Below are 12,438 nucleotides of genomic sequence, written 5' to 3'. Positions count from 1 at the left end.
TTAGCTGCTATGGAATAGGGAAGGACACATATTAATTTATCTGTATCATCTTCCATTTGTTTTTCTGTCAACAGTAGATCTCGATTTGCATATTTCGCTCTTGTAAAGGCTTGTTTTATGGATTTTGACGGATAACCTCTAGCCTTAAACCGTCTAGTTAGCTCGGCTGCTGCTGTTTTGAAATCATTGTCATCAGAAGATATTCTGCGAGCCCTCAAAAATTGGCTCACTGGGAGGTTAAACTTCAAACGGAATGGATGGTGACTGGAAAAATGTAACAGAGAATTACGGGCCACTGGCTTTCGAAAAAGTTGGGTGATTAATCGGTTTTCATCCTTTACTATACGTATGTCTAAAAATTCAATTTGAGATCTGCTATAAGAAGGGGTAAACTGAAGATTAGGGTTTCTGGTGTTAATCCACTCAAAGAACTCCAAAAGGACTGTTTCCGGACCTTCCCACAAAAAGAAAACATCATCCAAAAACCTCTTCCACAGGGTAATATATTGAAAAAATTTAGATGGATAAATTTCACGATCTTCAAATCGTCCCATGTACAGAGTTGCCACTGATGGGGCTAACGTTGCCCCCATCGCAACTCCTTGGATTTGCTGGTAATAAACCCCTTCAAACAAAAAATAATTCTTCCCTATTACCCATTCTGCCAGATGATAAAGAAAGTCAGTGGTGATGCGTGGATTCAGTCTGTTGTTCAGAGTGTCCATTATAACTTCTAAAGCTTCTCCTTGGGGGATCTTTGTGTACAGTGACACTACGTCAAGAGTCACCAACAATGTCTGAGAATTCATAAAGTCTCCCCGTTCTAAAATTCTCAAGAGATGGGAAGAATCTTTCAAATAAGATACAACTTCTAGAGCCTCTTTAGAAAGAAAAACATCAAGAAATTTAGACAATGGTTCTAACAGAGACCCCCTAGTGTTTACGATAGGTCTACCAGGAGGAGCTGTCAAGCTCTTGTGGATCTTTGGTACAAAATAGATGGTGGGGGTACGAGGATACTTTTCTAGCAAAAATTGGTATTCTTTCTTCGTAAGCATTTTCTTTTCATAGTGTTGCGTTACCCAGTCATAAATATCCTTCATTAGTGTTTTTTCTGGATTTTCTTGTACAGGTTTATATGCCGAGGTGTCTGAGAGTTGACGTGTTGCTTCACCTAAATAATAATCTCTGTCTAAAATGACAGTTGCTCCTCCCTTATCAGCCCTTAGGATCATGCAATTACGCATGTCTTTCAATTGTGAAAGGGCTTGGTTTTGAGAGTAAGAGAGATTATAACGTTCCTTAACAGAAGATTTTTCATAAACTGATAGATCTGTTAGTATCAGTGTCCGAAAAACATCTATTGCTGGGTCCATTGGTCCCGGAGGGCTCCACTTAGATGTAAGCTTACAAATAGAATCATCAGTTCCCCTCTCTCCTACTTCTTGGTTCGCAAAAAATAGTTTTAATTGAATTTTTCTCAAAAATTTGTAAAAACAGATCTTCAATTGAAAAAAATCTGGATGTTGAGAAATCACATAGCCTAACCCAAGTTCCAATACTTCGATTTGAGTTTTGGTTAACAATGTATTAGAAATATTAACTACTGTGGATTCTATTTCATTTGAGCATTGGTTAAAGGTTTGCTCCTGCCCCGTGGTGCTCCTTTGGATCTCCCCCTTGGGCGGCCTCCTCGAATGGGTCGTGGCTCGTCCCCCGACCTCTTCATGGAAGGGACTTCACCAGAATCTCCACTTGTCACATCCGACTCATCAGATGAGGCGTTAAACGCCACCTTCTTTTTAATAGGTATCACTGGACTTTTCTTATTCCATGAGTAAACTCTACCCATTTGGTAGTCCTTCTCGTCACGTTTCCATTTTTTAATTTTGGTTTGTTTGGTGGTGTCTTTAAACTCCACTAGTGATTCTTCTAATTCATTTCGTTTTTTCTCAAATTCGTCAGTATCAATCTCCCCCTTCATCTGAAGTTCCATGGAAACAGTTTTAGATCTTAAATCTAACTCAATATCTGAGGTGGTTTCTACCAGTAGAATCATCAGGTCCCGTGAACACCTATTTAATATGGCTGTCCACTTTTCCATGAAGGTCTTATCCATAGATGTAATTTTAGGTTCTTTCAGAATGCGGAGCCCACGGGGTATCATGCATTTCTTTAAGTATTGGACCATGGTGCTGCCATGTAACTCTGCCCGAATTAATCGTTTATGCATTTGTTCTAAGTCTAGCCATGACGTCTGGGTGGTAGACTCTTCAATATCATCAAGAAGAGCAGGTCTCAGCAGAATATGCTGAAACTGCTCTTCCGAATATCCGCCAAATTCTTGTTCATCTTGTTGTGCCATGACAAAGAACTTACAAGCCCCTATGGTGGAACATTTTCTAGACAAGCAACACAGCATAGAACAGATACGCTGGCGAATAATTGAAAGCCTGGAAGCCGGTTATGATGGAGGGGGAATTAGTGAAGAAAGGCTTAACTATAAAGAACAGAGATGGATTTATGTATTAAATACAATATCTCCTAAAGGGTTGAATGAAGAATTAGAATGGGGCACATTAATCTAGTTGTAACTCTGGGTGGTTGTTAGTCTCTTTACATTAGTACACTATAGCTTTAAAACCGGCAAGCAGTCCCGTGACGCTGTGGGCCACGTCATCACGTAGGTACAGTGCTCTTGGGTCTTGCTCTATAAATATCCTGTAAAAACGCCGCCGCCATTGCTCTTGATATAGTGGTCAGAGTTTGGCGGTATTTATATGGAGGTAAGACATGTTTAGCAGATTTAGGTCTTATGAAGTTAGATGTCCTTTACTGCTATTTGTACATTGTAAATTATTTGTAGTATTTCTGTTACTATTCTGATAGACATAATTTATTTTATGTCCGATAGGGGTTCCTTGATAAAGCTTGAATGCGAAACATGTCGGTGTTAACCCCCTGCCAGAGACCACAGAACTAAGCTAAGTAACAAAAAAGTTTTCATGATAAAAATTCTTCATGATAATAAATTTGAAAAAATGTGAATAGTTTCAAAAAGAAAAAATTAAATTAAAAAAAAGGAATAAGGTAAAACGTAAAACGATCCAGTGACGATCTGACACATAAAGCTTGGAACAATGAGAATGGTTTGAGTTCCAAGTGGTGCCGCTGAGGATCGGGGTAATAACGTACCAATACTCCAGGACTTAAAAGGTTGACTTAGATGTATGTCTCCCTTTGACTCATTGTATAGATTAGCTGGTCTTGGGATAAAATAAAACTGTGCTACTACATAATTGTCAGAGATTAGCCATGTTTCAGTTAAAAGGATAGTCAGGGTTGGTCTCCTCAAACCAGTCTTTAACCAATTGTGACTTATTCCTAATAGATCTAATATTTAGGTAAAAACCTTGGACCTTTTGAAGGTGGGGGGAGTCAGTTGTTAGTGAGTAGGAGACTTTCCTCAGCCTCTGCTGGTTTTTACAGAAAGATCTTTTGGCTTAGGTGAGGGGGTAAGACCAGGATTTGAAAAGGGCCCCATTTGGAACAGTCATGTATGAATCGAAGGGCAGGTCTCTGGGGTTCTAAGTGGTGTAATGGGGTCTTGTGAGGATTGGGATAGGTGTGGAGTATAGGGCATCGGCTGACCTGCTTTTGTAGCAGGACCAGTAAAACATGAGAAATAGTATTAAATGCTGATTTACAGAAGTCATTTTGTTGTGAGATTTTTTGGCAGAGAGGAAGTAGCTTTAATCAGGGTTTTAACAGAGAGAGGTAGCTATAATTGGAGTAAGATAATTGGCTAAACATGCAATTGGCTAAACATGCAAATACTTATCAATTTTCCAGTCAATGGGTCTTGTGATATGCAGACTATGCCTGCTAGGAATGTCCCAAGAGCAGTGCTCAAGTCAAGTTCAGGCTCCACGCAATTACCCCCTTTTAAAGCACAATTTCAGTCATTGAATGAGTTTCCTTCTGTGTCCTGTAGAGGGAGTGGGAGAGCAGAACTGCAGGATTCCCATCCCCCACAGAAGCCTAGAGTGATTAACAGGAAATCACTTCCTCCTGAGGGTTTGGGGCGGGGCTGAAGACTCCTTAATCTGAGAACCCAGTTCCTTGAGAGTCAGAAGCAGCAGGAACTTGGAGAGGACAGGTCACAGCGCTCAGGGCTGAGAGCTCTGAATGTCAGCCAAACTCCAGAGTCTATGGTGCTAATAGAGGCTGGTGAAGACATGTCTCTTGGTCTGTTGGAAGAGCCACAGGATATGGAGCTGGGAGACAATGCTGAGACAATTGCTGAATTGCCTATTGAAGCCCAGCCCATGGAGATATGCTGTGTGAGAGGCAAGTGACTGACTTTGTTATAATGATTTTTGAAAGTTTGTTTTTCTAATTACTTACCTGTGCTGGATACCTTTAAACCAGCTGAAGAGTTAAAGAAGTTTTCTTTTGGACTGTGTTTTGGGAACTTGTTTTCTTGCTGGAAGTTTTGTTACTTTCCCTGGGGAGGGAAAAGTGAACAGTTTCCCAGTCCCAGACAGTGGGGGTTTTGCCCGTGTTACGTGGTGGGATTGAGGGCTGATATTGGCAGAATAAGACCACATGGTGCACGCTGTCTGGCCAGAACTCTGATGCTGGAGAAGTCAGTGCAGTTACAACCCAGGGATTGTGGCAACCCAGAAACTTGTGTGTTTAGAGTTTTGAATTTTTTCTTTCCTTTTGTGATGTCTGCTAATGGACTATGAATCAAAGTGGACTTTAGCAACAGATTTAGTTTTTGCCTTATGGACATTAAGTCTTAGTGATATACTGAAACATCCTGATAAAGTTTCGTGTTTAATTTTTACTTTGAAGAATAAAGCTCAAGTTTGTTTTTGAAAAGAACTTTCCTGGTGCGGTGGTATCCTTAGCTAAATGCTTGGCTGTTATTTTCCTTGTGCTGCCCTTGGCAGCTCACAAGAGATTTTCTTGTACCGGTGGCCCAAGACACCTTGCCCTGAGGCTGCCGGTTACAGTCTGTGGGAAGGCCTTCCAAGATAGGAGATGAGACCGCTCGAGGATTGCACTGGTTGTTGGAGAGAGGGAGTTTGGTGGAGCAGGGAAGTTCTTCAGGTTGGCTAACTTAGTGCTGCAATTAATATAGGCTGTGAGCAGTCTCAGCAGACCTAGCAGGCTCATGGCCAGAACGAGGCTGCTAGCTGAACCGGTCCCTTCCACTAGAATCAATATCAATTGTATAATGTCCAATACTTTTCATCCTTCCAGAGGAACCAGACAAGGCTGCCCACAATCACCTCTATTATTTGATCGTGCTCTTGAACCCCTCTTACTGGCAATTCGACACAATTCTTCTATAACTTGATTCAAATTAGGTGATATTGAAATGAAACTATCAGCTTATGCAGATGACATTCTACTATACCTCACTCTGGATTCCATTTCTTCTTTGCTTAGTACTATAGCTGAATATTCCACCTCTTTGGGATATAAACTGAACACTATAAAAACAGAGATCATGGCCATCAATTGCCCTAAAATTAAAATGGACACTGCCAATTATGGATGTCAATGGTCAGACAACAAGCTTAAATACATGGGGGTGTTTTTTGGCCCCACCATAGAAGAATCTAGATCATACAACGCTGATTATATTTTAAATATGTTCAGAGATCTCACTAACAGATGGTCACCTCTTAATCTCACTTGGTGGGATTGACTAGAGACTATAAAGATGATGATTTCTCCCAAAATTAATTATGTTCTTAATATGCTACCCTTCCTTTTTCAGAATTCATTTTACTCTAACCTCGATACGCTCCCCTTACCAAGTTCTTATGGAACAATAAACAACTGCGCATTGCTATCCATAAACTTAAGGCACATAAATCTGTGGGTGATGTCAATTTCCCCTGTTTTTTTCAATACCACATTTCTTTCTTGATACGGCAAAGCTCATTGTGGTTATATCCTGATATGCTGGATGATCCTCCCTATTGATTGCTTTTGGAACAAGATATATATATATGGCAAAGATAGATATATATGGCAAACATTTTTTGAAAACCCTAGCTGGCATGGAATTGTCACCGTCATTGTAATCTAATCTTTTGTTGGCTTCAACCAAAACAGCTCTCTTCTTTGTAGATAAACTGATGGACACTCCCTGGTCTGATTCGACTGAGGCTCCCTTATGGAACAACCCTCGGATCAAAATCCAACATCACACCATATCTTGGCGGCCTTGGCAACAGTGTGGCATCTGGTCTTTGAAGCACTTACTTATTCACCATCATTGGATGAACTTTATTGAAGTATTATCACTATACCATTTGCCCATCAGTCAACAGTTTCGTTGGTTACAGCTTACACATTATTTAAGGAAGGTGTATTCAAATGAGGATACTATGTCCACGACTCCTGATATAATATCATACGCAGATAAAGTCTCTGCCTCTAAAGGTATTGTGTCTTCCTGGTATAAACTTCTTCAAGCAAAGAAATATACTGAAACAACTACCAGTAATTCGAAATGGTTTGATGCTCTTACTATACTTACAGATTCTATTTCATGGTCCCACATATGGTCACGTCTCTTTAAATCCATCAAATCAGTTTCACAACTACAGTCCATGTATTTCTTACTCCACAGAGCAACTTGGACGCCTATCCTTTCCAACAAAATCAATGTCTCCACTCCCTCCTTATGCTGGTCCTGCAAAGTGCAGCAAGGTTCTTTGGAACGTATGTTACTACAGTGTTCTCTTCTTTGAACATAAGAACATAAGAAATGCCTTCACCGAATCAGACCTTTGGTCCATCTAGTCCAGTGACCCACACACGCGGAGGCCAATCCAGGTGTTCCCTGTTTAAGACCTAGGTGTTCCCTGATTAAGACCTTATTTTTCCGTATTCCTCAATGTGATTTGGAAGGAGGTGTGCATCCAACTTGCACTTGAATCCCACTTCCTTATACCAATTGGCTAATATTGACACTTCTGAAGACCAATGAATAAGTAAAAATTATAAATGAACATGTTATGAAGTACTGTTTGTGGAGAACACGAGTGATAGTATAACAGTACAAAGGACTGCTGTACACATTATTCTACATTGTCTAAGTCACAATGTATAAGTTCGTCTAGGCAGTCTCGTCAAACCTTTAATTATCCCTGCAGGACGACTAAGGGCTCCTTTTACTAAGGTATGCTAGCGTTTTTAGCGCACACACAGAATTAGCACGCGCTAGTCGAAAAAATACCGCCTGCTCAAGAGGAAGCGGTAGTGGCTAGCGCACGGGGCATTTTGGCGCACCCTATTCCACGCTTTAAGGCCCTAACGCACCTTCGTAAAAGGAGCCCTAAGTCTAGGTTGGTCCGCATCCCGCCCTAACCACTCCTCCAAAAAGCCCCATTCAGCTCTGGGCCTAAAAAGTTCCTGGATAAGTCTAAAAAGCCATTTCGATTATCGGCACTTGGACAAACCTGTCTTTTAGATTGTCCAAGTGCAGACTTGGATGGGTTTTTAGATGTATTTAAGCTTCGATTATGAGCCCCATATTGTTTTCCTCCCCCTCCCCTAACTTAAACATATTCTCAATAATGCCTCATTAATTTGGCTGAAAATACACATATTATGGAAGCTGTATAGAGGAGAGAAATTTTAAGTTAGGCTAATTAAGACAGGTAAATTATTTATTTAGCTGAGTAAATGGTTTCCTTGAGCATGCTATACCTTAATTAGCAACAGGGATAATGAATCAGCCCTAAAAGTATTAATACTTGCCTTTGTCTGCAGAGTCATTCCTCTGTTGAGAATCTTTAGCTTTAAATCTCTTGCTTTTTTCCATTTTAAGTTTAGACGTTTCCTGTACATTACTGATATTTGCATTTTCAACTTGCTTCTTCAGAGTTTTGGGAATAAAGCAGAATGGAATGGCTGAAAATAAGCTGACTATTCCAGAAATCAGAAAACCTAGCCACCATGCACCAACCCAACGGGAGTCTTGTGGTGTTATTGTTAAATTATCTAGGAAGAAACAGCACAAATGAACAATGAATTGATAAAGATAATGCATTAAAGAAAAAAACCCGAACAAGAAAATTGACCCTGATCCCTCCACAAAAGGGACACAACCAAAAAACCAAAGACTTGTGGAGAGTTGATGTCCAAGATGAAGGCTTGATTAAAACAAATAAATAATCCACATAAAAATGTCTAGGGCCTGAACCACTAGAAACATATGGACCCAACACGATCCGTGTTTCGACACTATTGTCTTTATCAGGGATCCTATAGATAAAATATATGAAAGTGGAATAAAATTGAATCCAAGTGTAAAGGAGTATTTAAGAAAACAAGTTATGTGATGAGAAATGTTTTGGTGAACAATGGTGACTGGTGCCATGTCCTAGAGGAATAGTACGAGTGGTGCTTATAACTCAAGGTTAATGAGAAATGGCATTTGCACTTTAAACGGAAGGACCTGCATTTATATTTGCACCTTATATTTATATTTATATTTATAAGTGATGTTTATGGTGCTATAGACTGCAGTTGCACTTTAGGTCTTATTTTACCTCATATTTTGTATTTTATGAAATATTTTGCACTTTGTATTTTCTTTATATTTATTGATTAGGTATTTATTTATGTATGGTGCTATAGGTTGCATTTGCACTTTATGTCTTATCTCAGCCACAAATCTTGTATTTTATGAAGCACCTTGCACTTTGTATGATTATTTATTTATTTATTCATTTATTTATCTTTTTTCATCTGTACTTTACACATATACACTGTTTTATTACATCTTATATGTATATTTATAGTATTTATTATATTTATCACATTCATTGTTGTATGTATTAGGAAAATATTATTATTCACAAGGTGTGTTCTCAGGGAAAGTATGTATGTGTCGCCCAATTAACCCCTTTTCCTTGGTGTAAAAAAAGTCTATTTAGTTTTGGGAGGATGTGGAATGCAGCATGCATTCTTAGACACACATGGACTATATGATGTATGAGGCTATTCTCATTTAGACTACGGTCTGGTGCTGGTCACCTCTTGAGATATTGCCTGAGCCAGAGGTTTACATTCATTCACTTATGAAGGGCTCATACTGATGTCCATTATTTATTAACAGTTAAATTTGCCCCATCCTTTTTAGACTTTTTCTCCCCAAGGATCAGGTGTGCTAGCCAATTTCATATTATTCTTATACTTTCTAGAGGAATAGTGACATCTAAAGTGAAAGTATTGGTTTAAGTGAAAAATATCTGTGGGTGTGAAGTATCAAAGTGATAAAAAGTTGTGATACCAAACCACATTTATAAATCCTTCATGTGAATACTAAACTTCGGGCAAGCAGCATAGTGCATAAAAACCTTAACAGGCAACAGAGTGAATAGTGCAGATGCTGAGCAGTAGAAAACAAAAAGATACGCATGTAATGAGGAATTACCTACCCTATTGGTCCTGTAAGCAGGCTTGTGGATTAATCAATAAAAACTATAAAAGAAATACATAATAAAATGTTTTGCCTAAGTTTAATAAAAGAAGCTAGTAAAAGACTAAAATTATGTGATAAAATAACACAAAGCACACCTTATTATAGTAATGCATTCTGAACATATGAAAAGGTCTAATGAAAACTCAAAACCCAGAAAGCACAACAGAAAATATGGAACTATAAATGACCAAGCAAAGTAGACTGAAGAGATCATGAAAACTGACCACTACATTATTTTCAAATATATTTTATTGAGCTCAACAAAACCAGCAAACAAGAAACCAATCAATTACAAGCAAGCTCAGCATTTTGGATAACAAAACCCGTCTCTACAGATAAGAAAGCCCCCCTATCCCAACACAACCCACCCCAAAATAAATAACCCCCCCCTCTTCCCAGGGTCCCCCTTCCAAGTACATCTCATCTAGAGAAAATGATACAAAGATCAAGTAGACCAGGTGTAACAAAGGAAAACAAAATACAGAGATTCAACAATTCAGCAAGCGACTTCGAGCCAACATAGTTGTCCAGAAGGGTTCCCAAGTACGTTGAAAGACCCGACCTGGGAGAGAAGAGAGATCCAACACATCTCTCCGTTCCCACATCAAGAGGGTAATCATCCGACATCTCCACAGAGAATAATCGGGAGCAGTATCTTCAAGCCAGTGGATCAAAATACATTTCAGGGCCACCAAGACAGTCCATTTAAGGAAAGCAGCAGCGCCCCTCACTCGAGGGAAATAGTGAGGAACAGTACCAAATAATAGTAAAGGGGAGCGACGAATAGTAATTTTCCAGATGCGCTCCACAAAGACAAAAACAGCATTCCAATAATCTTGATTAGCGGGGCAAGTCCAAAACATGTGTCCCAAGCCCACTTCAGGAGCTTGGCATTTAGGACAAGCTGCAGTTTCACAAAGGCGGGATAAATATGCCCTCTTTGGAGAAATGTACAAGCGAAAAACTAACTTGTAGTGTTGTTCCCAGAAAGTAGTATATTTCCGAAAGGCTAGCAACCTACGGACTGCCTGTAAGAGCACATCGTCCGGCAAATCTACAGCAAGGTCGCGAGCCCAGGCCTCCCGTATATGGGAATGGTTGAACAAGGGGGATTCATCCTTTAAATGGCGATGATGGCATTTAAGAGGGACTGGAAGTTGAGAACCAATGGTGAAAGCTGTGGAAAGCAATTCGTGACAAGAGGCAGTCAAAGAACTGGAGGGCAAAGAAGAAACATAATGATGAAGTTGCATATAAGCAAAATAATCATTAGGGGGGAGACCAAACTCCTCTTGTAACTGTGCAAAAGGTTTGGTTTTGCCACCATCATCTACCAATTGAAAAACATAGTGAATCCCCCTTGTTTCCCACCGAGCAAAACTTGGACCATCTATCCCCAGCAGGAAGGAGCTATTAAAGCGGATAGGCAGAAAGGGAGTTACAGAAGTGGAAAGAGCATGGAAATTACAGACCCAGTGCCAAACCTTCCATAAGGGACGGTGAAGCACTTTCACAGAGAGAGGTTCAGGCACAAGCGAAGGAATAGAATGAAAATAAGCACTAAAGTGAGTAGAGCGAAAACAAAAAAGTTCTAAAGAAGTGTTAGTGAACATTGAAGTATCCCTGAAAAGGTCATTAATGTGGCGCATGCCACAACCAACTGTCAAATAACGAAGGTTCAATAATCCCAATCCACCCCTGTAACACGGAGTCGCGGCCCTCTTATAAGGCAGACGAGGCCGCTTCCCAGACCAAAGAAATCTCTGAACCAAGCGTACCAGTCGTCTCTCATCTCCAGAAGACAAATAAAGAGGAAGGACCTGAAAGACATATAGCCAACAGGGGACAATAAGCATACTATAGAGATGCACCCAACCCAAGAGCGAAAAGGGCAGACTTCCCCAGAGCTGTAATTTGTTCTGAAGGGCCTGAAACAGCGGTTCCACATTCAAGCGATACAAATGAGATAAGTCCTGGGGAATAATGACCTCCAAGTATTTCAAGGTAGAATCTGCCCAACGAAGAGGAAACACACCCCTCCACTTGGTGCGCAGCTCGGGGGGGAATGGTAAGGCCAAGGACTTATCTAAATTAAGAGACAGACCAGAATAAAAGCCAAATTTGGAAATGAGATCCAGCGCTGTCGGTAAAGATTTTTCAGGCCTAGTAAGAATCAAGAATATATCATCCGCAAACGCCAACATCTTCAACTCAATCCTGTCAATGCTAAGGCCCCGCACTTCCGCAAAACCTCGAAGAGTACATAGCAAAGGTTCTAAAGAGAGAAGAAACAGCAAGGGGGAGAGGGGGCAACCCTGCCGAGTGCCACGAAGAATAGGGAAAGAAGCCGTGCGGGTCCCATTGACGAGAAGCGAAGCCCATGGGTTAGAGTAAAGAGAGCGAATACCATCAAGGTAGAAACCCCCCAACCCAACATATTCAAGCGTGCCAAACAAGAAAGACCAATGGACACTATCAAATGCCTTGGAAGCATCAAGACTGACAAACAGAGCTGGAATCCGATGTGATTGACAATGGGCAAGTGCAAAGAGAACCTTACGAACATTACAGACTGATTGACGCCCCCGGACAAACCTTACTTGATCCTCGTGAATAAGCTCAGAGAGATGTGGAGCAAGACGATTAGCAAGCATACGGGCAAAAAGTTTGAGATCCACATTGATCAAGGAGATGGGACGATATGATCCTGAGGAGTCAGCTTCCTTGCCAGGCTTCAACAACAAAGAGATGAGGGCCTCATTGGCATAACGCAGGAAAGAGCCCTGAGCAACAGCAGCGTTAAAATAAGCCAGCAAAGGACCACAAAGATGAGGGGAGAGAAGGCGGTAAAAGTCCCCCGAAAAGCCATCAGGACCCGGGGCTCTATAAGAATGGAGAGCTTTGATAGCAGATTCCAATTC

The 12,438-nt window shown here is 40.5% G+C and overlaps 1 protein-coding gene across 1 annotated transcript in view; it reads right to left on the bottom strand.

Annotated features, from left to right (window-relative positions):
- The window catches only part of LOC117366418 (solute carrier organic anion transporter family member 1B3-like), a 462,552-nt gene that overhangs the window by 313,122 nt on the left and 136,992 nt on the right, over positions 1-12,438 (bottom strand). Inside the window, exon 6 of the mRNA XM_033957759.1 lies at positions 7,789-8,031. Within this exon, the coding sequence (XP_033813650.1) occupies positions 7,789-8,031 (243 nt within the window). The remainder of the gene's footprint in view (positions 1-7,788; positions 8,032-12,438) is intronic.

The sequence above is a fragment of the Geotrypetes seraphini genome, chromosome 9, assembly GCF_902459505.1.
Source record: "Geotrypetes seraphini chromosome 9, aGeoSer1.1, whole genome shotgun sequence".
NCBI classification, from domain to species: Eukaryota; Metazoa; Chordata; class Amphibia; order Gymnophiona; family Dermophiidae; genus Geotrypetes; species Geotrypetes seraphini.
Note: the sequence above shows the minus strand (reverse complement) of the source record. Positions and strands in the feature narration are given on the sequence as shown.